The 11,754-nt window shown below is 36.7% G+C and overlaps 2 protein-coding genes and 1 long non-coding RNA gene across 4 annotated transcripts; 2 read left to right on the top strand and 1 right to left on the bottom strand.

The window, feature by feature from the left end:
- Nucleotides 1-455: 455 nt before the first annotated feature.
- On the top strand, nt 456-2,100 carry LOC127958455 (intraflagellar transport protein 25 homolog). The gene is made up of 5 exons (XM_052557331.1): nt 456-659; nt 775-881; nt 964-1,032; nt 1,106-1,149; nt 1,240-2,100. Exons 1-5 carry the CDS (start codon nt 568-570, stop codon nt 1,330-1,332), a joined length of 405 nt encoding a protein of 134 aa, XP_052413291.1. The 5' UTR covers nt 456-567; the 3' UTR covers nt 1,333-2,100.
- Nucleotides 2,101-2,108: 8 nt separating this feature from the next.
- On the bottom strand, nt 2,109-11,604 carry LOC127958454 (methylcrotonoyl-CoA carboxylase beta chain, mitochondrial). Its single transcript, XM_052557330.1, has 18 exons — nt 11,468-11,604; nt 8,315-8,511; nt 7,585-7,651; nt 7,389-7,473; nt 7,194-7,295; nt 6,961-7,088; nt 6,754-6,866; nt 4,912-5,025; nt 4,761-4,825; nt 4,575-4,674; nt 4,396-4,491; nt 4,243-4,315; nt 4,074-4,150; nt 3,439-3,505; nt 3,135-3,291; nt 2,901-3,015; nt 2,709-2,794; nt 2,109-2,348 (listed from the first exon to the last, which is right to left on the bottom strand). The coding sequence occupies exons 2-18, from the start codon at nt 8,450-8,452 to the stop codon at nt 2,231-2,233; spliced, it is 1,701 nt and encodes a 566-aa protein (XP_052413290.1). The 5' UTR covers nt 8,453-8,511; nt 11,468-11,604; the 3' UTR covers nt 2,109-2,230.
- Nucleotides 8,510-10,468, top strand: LOC127958456 (uncharacterized). Of its 2 annotated transcripts, XR_008154036.1 has the most exons (5): nt 8,510-8,716; nt 8,987-9,045; nt 9,134-9,199; nt 9,861-9,996; nt 10,112-10,468. It is a non-coding gene; the product is annotated as an uncharacterized LOC127958456 (long non-coding RNA). The 2 variants fall into 2 exon arrangements; XR_008154035.1 differs by having other exon boundaries at nt 9,861-10,468.
- Nucleotides 11,605-11,754: the final 150 nt, after the last annotated feature.

Raw genomic sequence — 11,754 nt, 5'->3', positions numbered from 1 at the left:
TTTTTTACAAAACAGAAATGTTTATATATGGTTTCAAAAGTTCGATTACTAACGAGAACCGTTAACAAATAAAATATACTGTAAATAAAATGTACTGTATAGCTAAGTGTTTTATTACTTCATATTAATGTATAAACACGAAACAATTCGTTTTCATTAATATCATATACAATGTGCAAAAACTTAAAAAAAAACAGTAAAATGTAAATCAATGCGATAGTACATTTCTAAATTACTTAATGTTTCGGAACTTCGTTAATCACGGCTGCAATACACTAGCTAGGATACATGCCATTAATAAACAGACATGCATATCGTAGATGACTGGGTCAGGGATAACAGGAGATAATGCGATGAACGCGAAGCAAACAACGATGCGTCATTAAAAAAAATGAATATTGAGCATTAAAAACCGGTTCTTTGAAACAAACTGTTCAAATGAACCGATTCGAGGAAATGAATCGGCTGCGACACATCGGGTTTACCTGTTGCTTAGCAACTCAGATTTCATCTGCGTGAAAATTCCTCCCTCAGCACATTTCTACATGTAAATATCTAACATCCACAATGCTGGACGCTGCTTTAAGTTCATACGGAGCACAGGTCGTGCTGGCTACATCGAGCGATGAGAATCACCCACCGGAGAACATCATCGACGGGTCTGTAGATTGCTAAACGCTGGAAGAAGAGCTAGCTAGCTAACCTAGCTAATGTCAAAACACTTAACAAATGTGTTTTGCTATAATTGATGTATTTATCTATTAATTTCTATAGAAAAACAGAGACTTTCTGGATTTCAACTGGCATGTTTCCCCAAGAGTTTATTATCCGCTTCCCGGACAATATGAAGATTTTCACTGTCTCTATTCAAAGTTATAACAGTAAGTCAAAAACACAAGCATCTTTATGCAACGCTGTCAGTTTTTAATATGGTAATGTCTTTACTTTCACATTTTATTTAAGTTAAAAGGCTGAGAATAGAAAAAGGCACATCAGACGATGCTGATAAATTTGAAACGGTTGCAGACACCGGTGAGTGAAACTACTATTATTTTCCATTCACTGATCATTTGAGCGTCATTCACGTGAATATTGTTTGTTTCAGAGTTTGAGCACACAGAGAGCAGCCTACAGGCTAATGACATTTCTGTAAGTTATATTTCAACGATATTACTCCTCAGATACAGTAAGACACTTAAAACAGAGTTCTTACCTTTTTCCCCTTTCTTTTCTCTTCAGGTAAATGTATTAAATACAACACACTTACGGTTTCTCATACTGTCTGGATATGATCACTTTGTCTCTGTTCACAAAGTTAGTGTACAATCATGAGATGATCTCCATCTGTCATGCCTTTTTTATAAACTCACATGATGAGTAACCAAAGTAGATCACTGTTCAGTTTTCTTAAATACACTTTCTCCTAATTTCTATTGTTTAATATGTAAGTCTCCTCCACTGTTGATGACTATACAATATTCAAAATTAATTAAATAAAATTGAAATAAAACAGAGATATTACACAGAAAATGACAAATGTTACCCTGGCAGCTAATTGAAATACGGTAAAACAAGTTGAAGTAAAAAATTACAAAAAACCTTAACAAATGAAAAAGAAAAACAGAAACATTGAAGAACAAAAATCCATATGAAATACTAAAACCTAAACTAAAATGAAAATGGCCTAACAAATGATATGGTTTAGTTCAAATTTAGTTTGAAGCATCTAAATGAACAATACCGTTGACTTTGAATTATTGACGGTGTGGATTGAATCATGGAAACAAATTTGTAGCCTGTTTGTCCCACATGAGGAATGTGATGAAGCTCTAAAGTGTAACAGTGGCCAATGGAAATTTGGAAATTAAAAAGTGTTCTTGGTATTTGAGCAGTGCATTCATATAAGCACATATTCATTTGTTAAAGTACCATGGTTTGTTTAAAAAAACTCTAGAGATATGCTTACGATGATTCTTCTTTTCAAAAATGTAGAAAACTTCAGATGTTTATGTTTATGTTCTTACACCAAACAACATTTTGTGATGATTTACTGTCTTGTGTATGAAAGATACAAAACAACCAGAAACTTATGAAACACAACACTCGGACTGGTTTGACATATTTTACTGTTGTTTTCAAACATACAAAGACAAAACAAGTATATAAAGTTAGTGTGTACTACAAAGTAAATTGATTTAATTAAAAATGTATTCTCTTTACACAACCAGATTTACATTCTGAAGACGCCGAAGTGTGTTTTCTGTGTGGGAGCGTTGAGAGCAGCACTCAGACTCAAGCCTAGGACCAGTCGAGTGTCAGCAGGGTCAATGATTCCATCGTCCCACAATCTGAGTAGTAAAAGTCCAAAAGAAGTGAAAATTAGAAATTACACTGGGAGGGAAGTAGTTGTATAAAAAAAAAAAACCTTTTCTTGATCTATAAATATTAAGCTGCACAACGGTTTTCAATATTAATTAATAATATACTGTAAGAAATATTTTAGCAGTAAATCAGCATATTAGAATGATTTCTAAAGGATTATGACACTTAAGAAAAATACAAATATTGGAGAGGATTAGAGACTTCTTTCAGAAACATTACAAAAATATTACTGAGCCCAAAATGTGAAAACAGTAGTGCATTACACATTAAAGCAAAACAAAATAAAATAAAAATCCACATATCACAGGCATTTTTTAACTAGGTACCTGGCACTGGAATAATATGGGTTTCCCTCCTCCTCAAAGCGTTTGATAATTGGCTCTTTCATTGCAGCTTCCTGCTCTGCAGTAAACTGTAAATTAACCAAAAATGTTACAAGTTAGATGAAAAAAATTATTTCCCGAGCCCTAGAAAAGATTAATAAATGCAGTAAATTTGCTTTGTTTTTCAGTTCGTACCTCTTTTCCTTCCCTGGCTTTTTGATCCTTAGTTATGGTGGCCAGCACTGTGGCTGCCTGCTCTCCTCCCATCACAGAGATGCGGGAATTAGGCCACATGTACAGGAACCTGGGGCTGTGAGGTGCACACACAGATTTTTGAATGAGGTCAATTGTCAATTGAAATACTTGAGCAAGTTTTTAGTGTTGTACCTTTGAGTAGCCAAGTTCAAATAAGTTTATAATAAAGCTTACCCATATGCTCTGCCGCACATGCCATAGTTCCCCGCACCATACGATCCTCCAATGATGACAGTAATCTTAGGCACATTGGCACAGGCCACAGCAGTCACCATTTTAGCTCCATCTTTAGCTATACCTCCAGCCTCGTACTCCCTGCCAACCATGAAGCCTGATAAAAAGAGACAGCCACTTAAAGATGTTAATGGCAGCAGCAATTTCACTAGTCACACATGAATGATTTAGTCCTGACTCAATCAGTATCAGCCCTGCATTCTAACACTAAATATAAATATTCAGATCAAGCATAAATACTGACCTGTAATATTTTGAAGAAAGAGCAGTGGAATGTTTCTCTGACAGCAAAGCTCAATGAAATGAGTTCCCTATAAAATACATTAAAAAAAGATTTTAAACAAAAGAGTTTTTAACAATCATTAGTATACACTTTCACTGTATGGAAAAAAGCTTCATGGAAGATGCTACCAACCAATAATTTTGGTTTAATAGTAGATTATGAATTTTCATTTTTATGTGTATTATCTGAGCCAAAGTTACAAGAATAAAGTTGTAGCAATATGATAATTAATATTTTGAGAAAACAGTCAATATTATGAGAACATATTCATAGCAATATGAGAATAAAGTCAAAATATTGAGGATAAAGTCATAAACAAATATTTTGATAAAGTTGAAATTAAAGTTGACTTTATTCTCTTAATTTCGACTCTCAAAATATTACAACTTTAGATTTTTCTTATTTTTTAATGTGCCACTAAGACACGGTCATAGAACGTAGATTGTAACTTTAGGTTAAGTTATGAATTGAAGTAAAATAGAATATATTTAATTTTGTTCTACTTTTAAATTCTCGATATTTCTTCACACTGCACTGGAAGTTGACTGATGAGCTTAAAGCATTAAAGGATAGAACAATGACCAGGAGATGCTCACCTTCTTTGCAGATTCTGAAAACAGCACACCATTATTGCCAATAATTCCCACAGGATAACCAAATATCCGTGCGAAACCTTGAAACCAAACGAAGAAAGCCAGAATAACGCATGTAAGAAATCTTTTTTGAAATTCAAATGCAAAAAGATGTTTATTGAAAAACATCCACCTGTGACGAGTGTGTCTCCATAGAAGGCCTTGAATTCATCGAACTTACTGCCATCAACAATACGAGCAATAACCTGAAATTGATAATCACTTCTGTCTGTTGAGCCAGCATTTCAATAGGCTTGTATTCCAGTGATCAAACTGTGACCATTACCTCTCGAATGTCGAAGTTGCGTTTGAGGTTGTCCCCCACAATACCATAAAGCTCATCGGCAGGAAACAGTGGAGCCTCGGGAGCTTCAACAGTGACCTAATGAGCAGTGGACAAGCTCAAGAAGATCAGCATCAAGTCATGAAACATCTCTGTGAAGACAAGAGCAGTTGTGTCCTCACATCAAGATTCTTCTTGTAGTTCAGGCTTCGTACAGCTTTGCGTGCAAGATGAAGGGCGTGATTATCATCCAGGGCATAATGGTCAGTTACACCTGACTTTCTGAGAGGAGACAAACGTTGAAAAGTATATTAGTACCATCAAGCTCAAAACAAGCATTTATGTGAACATACAGGTGTTTCTCTAACCTGCAGTGAAGGTCTGCACCTCCCAGGTCTTCAGCAGACACCTCTTCTCCTGTAGCAGCTTTTACCTGTTGAATACAGAGTGGGACATTTACCACTGATGAACAGTGCACGAGCAGTGACAAAACATGCCCCTTAAGACATTAACACATACCAACGGTGGACCACCCAGAAAAATGGTCCCTTGTTTGCGTACTATGATGCTCTCATCAGCCATCGCAGGCACATAGGCGCCTCCTGCTGTACAGGAGCCCATCACAACAGCAATCTGAAACATATCAGGTACAGTTGATCCACCATGATGAATCAGCAATGCCATGTCAATTACCAAACATTATTTATATTCATTTGTATCTATATAGTCATAGATGGCTTTTATTAAGGGTTCTCAAACTTTGTTTTTCCAACATAATTAAGCTGAATGGATGATTAAGACACTGATTTTCAGAATAGTTTATTTTTTTATTAAAAGAAACTGGGAGTCTTTATAAATTAAAGGGGGGGGGTGAAATGCTATTTCATGCATACTGAGTTTTTTACACTGTTAAAGAGTTGGATTCCCATGCTAAACATGGACAAAGTTTCAAAAATTAAGTTGTACGTTTGAAGGAGTATTTCTGTTCCAAAAATACTACTTCCGGTTTGTCACAAGTTTCGGAAAGTTTTTTCGAGTATGGCTCTGTGTGATGTTAGATGGAGCGGAATTTCCTTATATGGGTCCTAAGGCACTTCTGCCGGAAGAGCGCGCGCTCCCGTATAGCAGGGCACTGACTGAGAGCACAGACAATCACTGATCAGAGCGAGAGCGTCACAAAAGAAGTGTGTTTTTGGTTGTCAGGGCAAGACAACCCTGCACAGATTACAAAAGAAAAAACAGCATTAAGGGACCAGTGGATGGAGTTTATTTTTACAGAGCATCAACGGAGTTGTGCAAGTGTTTGTGTTTGTTCCCTGCATTTCGAAGATGTTTGTTTTACAAACAAGGCCCAGTTTGACGACGGATTTTCGTATCGTTTATTTCTTATGGATAATGCAGTCCCAACGAAAAAGGGTCACGATCGTGTGTTGGAACCGCAGGCGGTGAGTAAAACTGCTTAAAATATCTCTGCCTCCTTGTCCGAACTCGGGTTCGGACCAGGCAAGTGAACCAAGTGTTAAAGCACGCTAACAGTGTCAAGGTCCAGAAAAGTATGAAAAGCATCATCAGAATATTCCATCTGCCATCAGTGGTTTAATCGTAATGTTATGAAGTGACAATAATACTTTTTGTAAAAATTTAGAGAATACTTTATTATATAGTTAGAAACAGCGCATCCTTGTGGCGCAACTCATGCAGAAGAGCATACGCAGCACGGTGATATGAAGAGACACAGAGGAGACTGTTGACAGAAATTGTTGAATAAAGTAGTTAATTTTGTTTTATTCACATACAAAAATTATTCTTTCTTAGCTAACTAAGCTTTCACGGGTCTGGAACAACTAGGGTTATGCCGGATCTTTATCATATTTTCATGTTGCGATCATTTGCAAATGCTTTTATCATGGTATACGATATTGAAATTTAGTTTGGGTTTTTACGAGACCGGTACCATATCGATACTTTTTTTTTTGTTTTCTTCGCTTAGAAAATGTGTTCCCATCGCTTCATATAACCAAGATTGCACTTGGTTTTATGGCAGATTTTTTTCATACTTTTCTGGACCTTGACACTGTTATTTACTTGGCAGTCTATGGGACAGTCTCAAGCCTCACAGTTTTCATCCAAAATATCTTAAATTGTGTTCTGAAGAGGAACAAAGCTTTTACAGGTTTGGAACAAAGGGGTAAGTGATTAATGACAAAAAAAATCATTTTGAGGTGGAGTATACCTTTAAAAATCATTACATCTTGACTTTTTGTGTTTTTAGTGCAATTAATTTTTTTTCTAAGAAATATTAAGATATCCGATGTCACACCCCTGGTTAGGAACCACTTGCGTATATGAAAACAAAAGGACCTGTGCAATTCCCTCTGAGGAAAGGCGAGCCTGGTTGAAGAAGATGCGTCCAAAGTGATCTCTGTCTGGGAACACATCCGCCTGTCTGGGTAAATTGGCTCCTCCAGAATCCACTAGAGAAATCAGATCAGAGATAGAATATTAAATATAAGTATTAGTAGGAAAATGTTATTTTACACAGAATATGAACCCTCTGAGAGAACTCACCCAGATATATGCATGGTAGATGGTTTTGCTGTCCAATTTCTTGGGCGCGCAAGTGCTTCTTCACAGTGACCGGATAATAGGTTCCACCTTTGACAGTAGCATCATTCGCAACTATAATACATTCCACCCTGTGAGGTGCACAGACATGGTGTTATGAACTATAAACATCTGTAGGTTATTAACAGATGTAACAATGCATAGGCTACGTATGGATTGTATTGTATGCTGCTCACCCTGACACCCGACCAATACCAGTGATTATTCCTCCAGCAGGAACCTCCTCACTACCATATAACTGATAGCCAGCAAACTGGGAGAACTCAAGAAATGGAGACCTGCATTCACACAAAGAAAAAAAGTTCAGTGTGAATGGACAGCAACATTTCAATCACAACATTTAAAAAAAAAATGTTTTAAATAAAAATTACCCAGGGTCCAACAGTCTATCGATGCGTTCCCGAGGCAGGAGCTTTCCTCTGGATGTGTGTAGGTTTCTTGCTTTTTCTCCACCTCCTTTGAAAGTGACAATATTGTGTAGAGTCAGGAAATGTGCTAATGCTGCCACCCTTATGTAAAATGCATTCACTTTGTTTAGGAGAATCAAATTAAATTGAACCGGCTCACCAAGTTTAATCTTCTCTGCTCTGTCCTTCAATTCATTCACCAGCGCTTGCATCCGCTCATAATTTTCCTACAATATGGAAGATTTGGAAGGTCAATAACCATATTCAGAGTTTATTATATAAACAACTAGCCCCTGACTAAAGTCCTAAATATGATTCAAGCCTCACCAGACTCCGTTTATGGAGTTGACAAACACACACACACACACACACACACACACACACACATATATATATATATATATATATTGTATATTACTCATGTACCAAGAACAGTAACATGTGTGACCTTGGCAAACTCATAGAAAAAAATAATAATATTGTTTTCAAATATTTGATAAAGAGCAAAAAACTAAACGTAACGTTATATAAAAGAGTAATTTGTATTAAACCCTTATAGTGGTCATATCTGATTGATATCAAAATGAAACTGACATTTCAAAAACAGTCTAATCAGCCATATTTTGCCTTGACGTCTCAAGTATCATTGACCGTTAGTGGTGCAAACAAGTTTCCTCCTCTAATGTATGTTTATTATATTTGAGCTATTTCACGCCTCTTTTAATACTGACGCAGGCATTAAATACTAAGAGAAGGTATATTTTTTTAACTGTTGTTGTGCATGTAACAGTCAGTACACAAGGACACGACACGCACGGCTGCCGAAGCAGATGAATCCCACTGCCGGATGGCTGCAAGAGCTTGAGTCCGAGGCTTCACTCGCGGCCTACCTGAAAGACCGGGGACTGTGAATCGGGCTGCGAGCCCACTGTTGCCACTTTGTCCGCATGATATAACCTGGAAACTGCAGCATTTACACTCCTGCTCCGAATGAGAGAAACCACCGGTCTAACACAGTGCAGAATCATGGTTCATCGTCTAACTCACAGGTCTAAGGACGAACTCTTGCAACGTCCCCTGCCCTGACCTCACGAGTAACCCCAGAGTGCAGTCTGGACGATGGGGCGGGGCGACACTTCGAGGCGGAGCGACACGTGTCGCCCCGCCCATATTTGTTTTCCCCGCCTTTGACATTTTCCTCCGAGCCAGCAGGGGGCAGTTTGCGTTGAAACAAACAGAACGGTGGCAACTACAGCAGCAGAGTAATAACGCTATTCCGTTGATTGCTTGAGGTGAGTAAAAGTGGTTGTGTAAATATCTTATAATATGAAATGCGATGTTCGATCATTTATTTATCCATGGTACGTTCAATTTGAATAATTATTGTTAATAATTGTTATAAATTGCTCATTTTATTGTTCTTTGTGGATTGTAACAGTACACTGTACATGGCTTTAGTTCATAGGTTCGATTTTACAGAGGTATGGCATCACATTTGTCAAGCTATTTGAACAGACATGCATGATTTTTGTGTGTATATTATTATTATTATTATTTTTCAGGATGACATGATCAGGAGGTGGTGGTGTTCTGTTCTCCTGGACAGCTTTACTCCGCAAATGTATGTAGCTGTTTGAATGTTGCTACATGAAACATTACTCTGTACTATATCTAGCAATATACCTACCTCTTGACATTTGTTCTTTTAGAGCTCAACCACTGAGGGGAGGAACTTCACCATTCACCATGTCTTCAGGCAGAGTCCAGCAAAGCAGGTTATTACATTCATTAAGAACTAATAATTACATATGTGTGTACATGCAGAGGTATTTTAGTTATTACAGCTACTTAGTTGTTCAGATATGAAATTGGTATTATGTACAAGTACTATATTGGTCAGCACTGTGGATTATTTAATATATAGCTATCAGTTAACATCAGCATCAAATTCATTTAAAAACATTTCAGCTTAATTCATTTTCAGCGAGTTTTTTAAATAATTCCTGTTTGCAATCTAATGTGGATTTTGTTCACCATATAAGATAGAAATATTTATATTCAATGTAAAAGATCTTCATGTGGATCATGCATACAAATATATACAAATATCTCACTGGATTATTACAATTAATGGCAAAATGAATGTGTGGAAATGTAAACTAATATATCCTACTGACACACAACAGCAAAAGATATAAATAATTGGCTTAAAACTGTTTTTTTTTTCAATGTGAAAATACTAACATGCCTAATACTTCTGCACAGTACTGTATATATTAACATTTTATTAGTGTTATTATAAAAGAATGAGTATGCAGTTGTGACAATCTATAGAGTTTTTTTAAAGCAAGGTTGTCTGTATTCAGTGTTTATATAATGTTTAATAACTTTTATATACATGTATAAATAAACCTATGTATGTTTTTGATTCAACAGCTTCCACTGGAAATCCTCAGGGAAGTTATTTTGTCAGCGGGTGACTCGCATATTTGACTCTTTCTCTGGTTTGCAGATAGTTTAGGGTTGTGCTCCGAAGTTTTTCGGAAAGCGACACAGTTAGCCTGGCTAGACAGTAAGATTTCCCCGTTTAATGCTCATTCTCCAATTGAATTTTGTAGTAGAAGGCTGTTAAACTTTTTTTGTATTATTATTATTATCTTTCATGTATTTTGTCTTTGCACTATAAGTTGTGGCCAACTGGAAGAATTGTCCTCCTGTCTCCTGACCGGAACGAGTTCAGACGGATGTACAGCATCAGGGAACGCTTGCAGTGCGGAGCCCTTTTCAAGTTTAACCCACCAGGGTACAGGGAAGAGACCGGCTTGGTGATCTTCTGGGCTTTTGTTTACACAGGATTTTGTTCCAAGGACTGTTTTTTTTTTTTTTTTTTTTTTTTTTTGCGGCATGAAACACATTTGTGTGTTAAGTTCATTGAAGGGAAATAGAGAATGGGCTGAGATCAACTGGTTTTGATTATTAATTGATGTAATTTAAAGTTAAACTTTGCACTGTATAATGTTTTAATAAAAAAGCTATGGAAAACACGTGCATGACAACAGGTTTCAGTCATTTACATCAGTCTATCATTCTTTAAGGTTTCTCATATTTGATGATAACATGATTTGCTATGCATTGCTCATAATGGATTCTTAGTTTAGTTGTGACAGGATTGTGAGGATTAATGAGGTTTTCAGTAGTGCAGTTCAGAAAACAAATAACAGAAAGTAACAAGTGTTTTTGGGCAAGTTCTTTAGAACCTGTATAGTTCCTTCCTTGCAAAAAGTAACCATGGATTTATTGTAGTAAAAATATTTGTTGGCACATTAATTACTGTGAGCTGTAATTATAAAAACACCATAGTTTTACTATAGTTACTGTAGCAGAACCATAGTAAATTTTCGTAGGGGCCAAGGGAATGTTCAGAATATTATTGGTGACGTTCAGAGACTGGTGACAATTTGTTACACACACGACACACACACACACACACACACACACACATATATATATATATATATATATGTATATATATATATATATATATATATATATACACACACATATATATGTATGTATATATTATTTGAATATATAAATCAAGGTATCTACATAACCATACTTGGCATAATATTGCCGTGTCATTTTCAAACCAGCGAGTAATGCCGAGGTAGCGTCTACACTACAGCCATTGAGGGAGTAGACCATTTATTTTTATTCTGTTCGTCGTAATCCAAAACTCTTTGTATTTATACGGGATGTTGTGGAAATGCAACAATAAATGCAAAAACACAACATGTATATTCACTTTTTAATTTATATTAAAAGTTTATTCATCTTAGTGTCTACTTCCGCATTCCAATCCTGCTAATAGCGTCATAATTCTCTATACCAATAAGCTGTAAAATCGTCACTCATCTGTACACCAATAAGCTCATCTTAATCATAAACCAATAACCGCTGAGGTGGGCGGGGCGACACGTGTCGCTCCGCCCCAACGTGTCGCCCCGCCCCATCGTCCAGACTGCACTCTGGGATACTTGGACCTCACTGCTTCAGTCAACGGTAGTAAACGGTTAACGTTGAAGGTTAGCTCCCCTTTCCTTAAAGTATAGGTCTCTGCAGGAAAGTAATGGGAGTTACGAGATCAAGGTGTTTTTACACCATGATACCTGATTAGTTGATGTAATAGTGACGTTAGGTTTAGGGGTGGGGTTGGGTAAGGGGGATCATTTAGATCGCATGATTCAGAAACACCCAGCAGTTTCAAAACACCCACATGGTGATAAACGCCCACTTTTGCTCTGCAGAGACCTAAGTCTCTTTTCCTTAG

Source organism: Carassius gibelio, chromosome B5 (assembly GCF_023724105.1).
Source record: "Carassius gibelio isolate Cgi1373 ecotype wild population from Czech Republic chromosome B5, carGib1.2-hapl.c, whole genome shotgun sequence".
Taxonomy (NCBI): Eukaryota; Metazoa; Chordata; class Actinopteri; order Cypriniformes; family Cyprinidae; genus Carassius; species Carassius gibelio.
The sequence above is the reverse complement of the archived record's forward strand: the minus strand, read 5'-3'. Positions and strand labels throughout refer to the sequence as shown.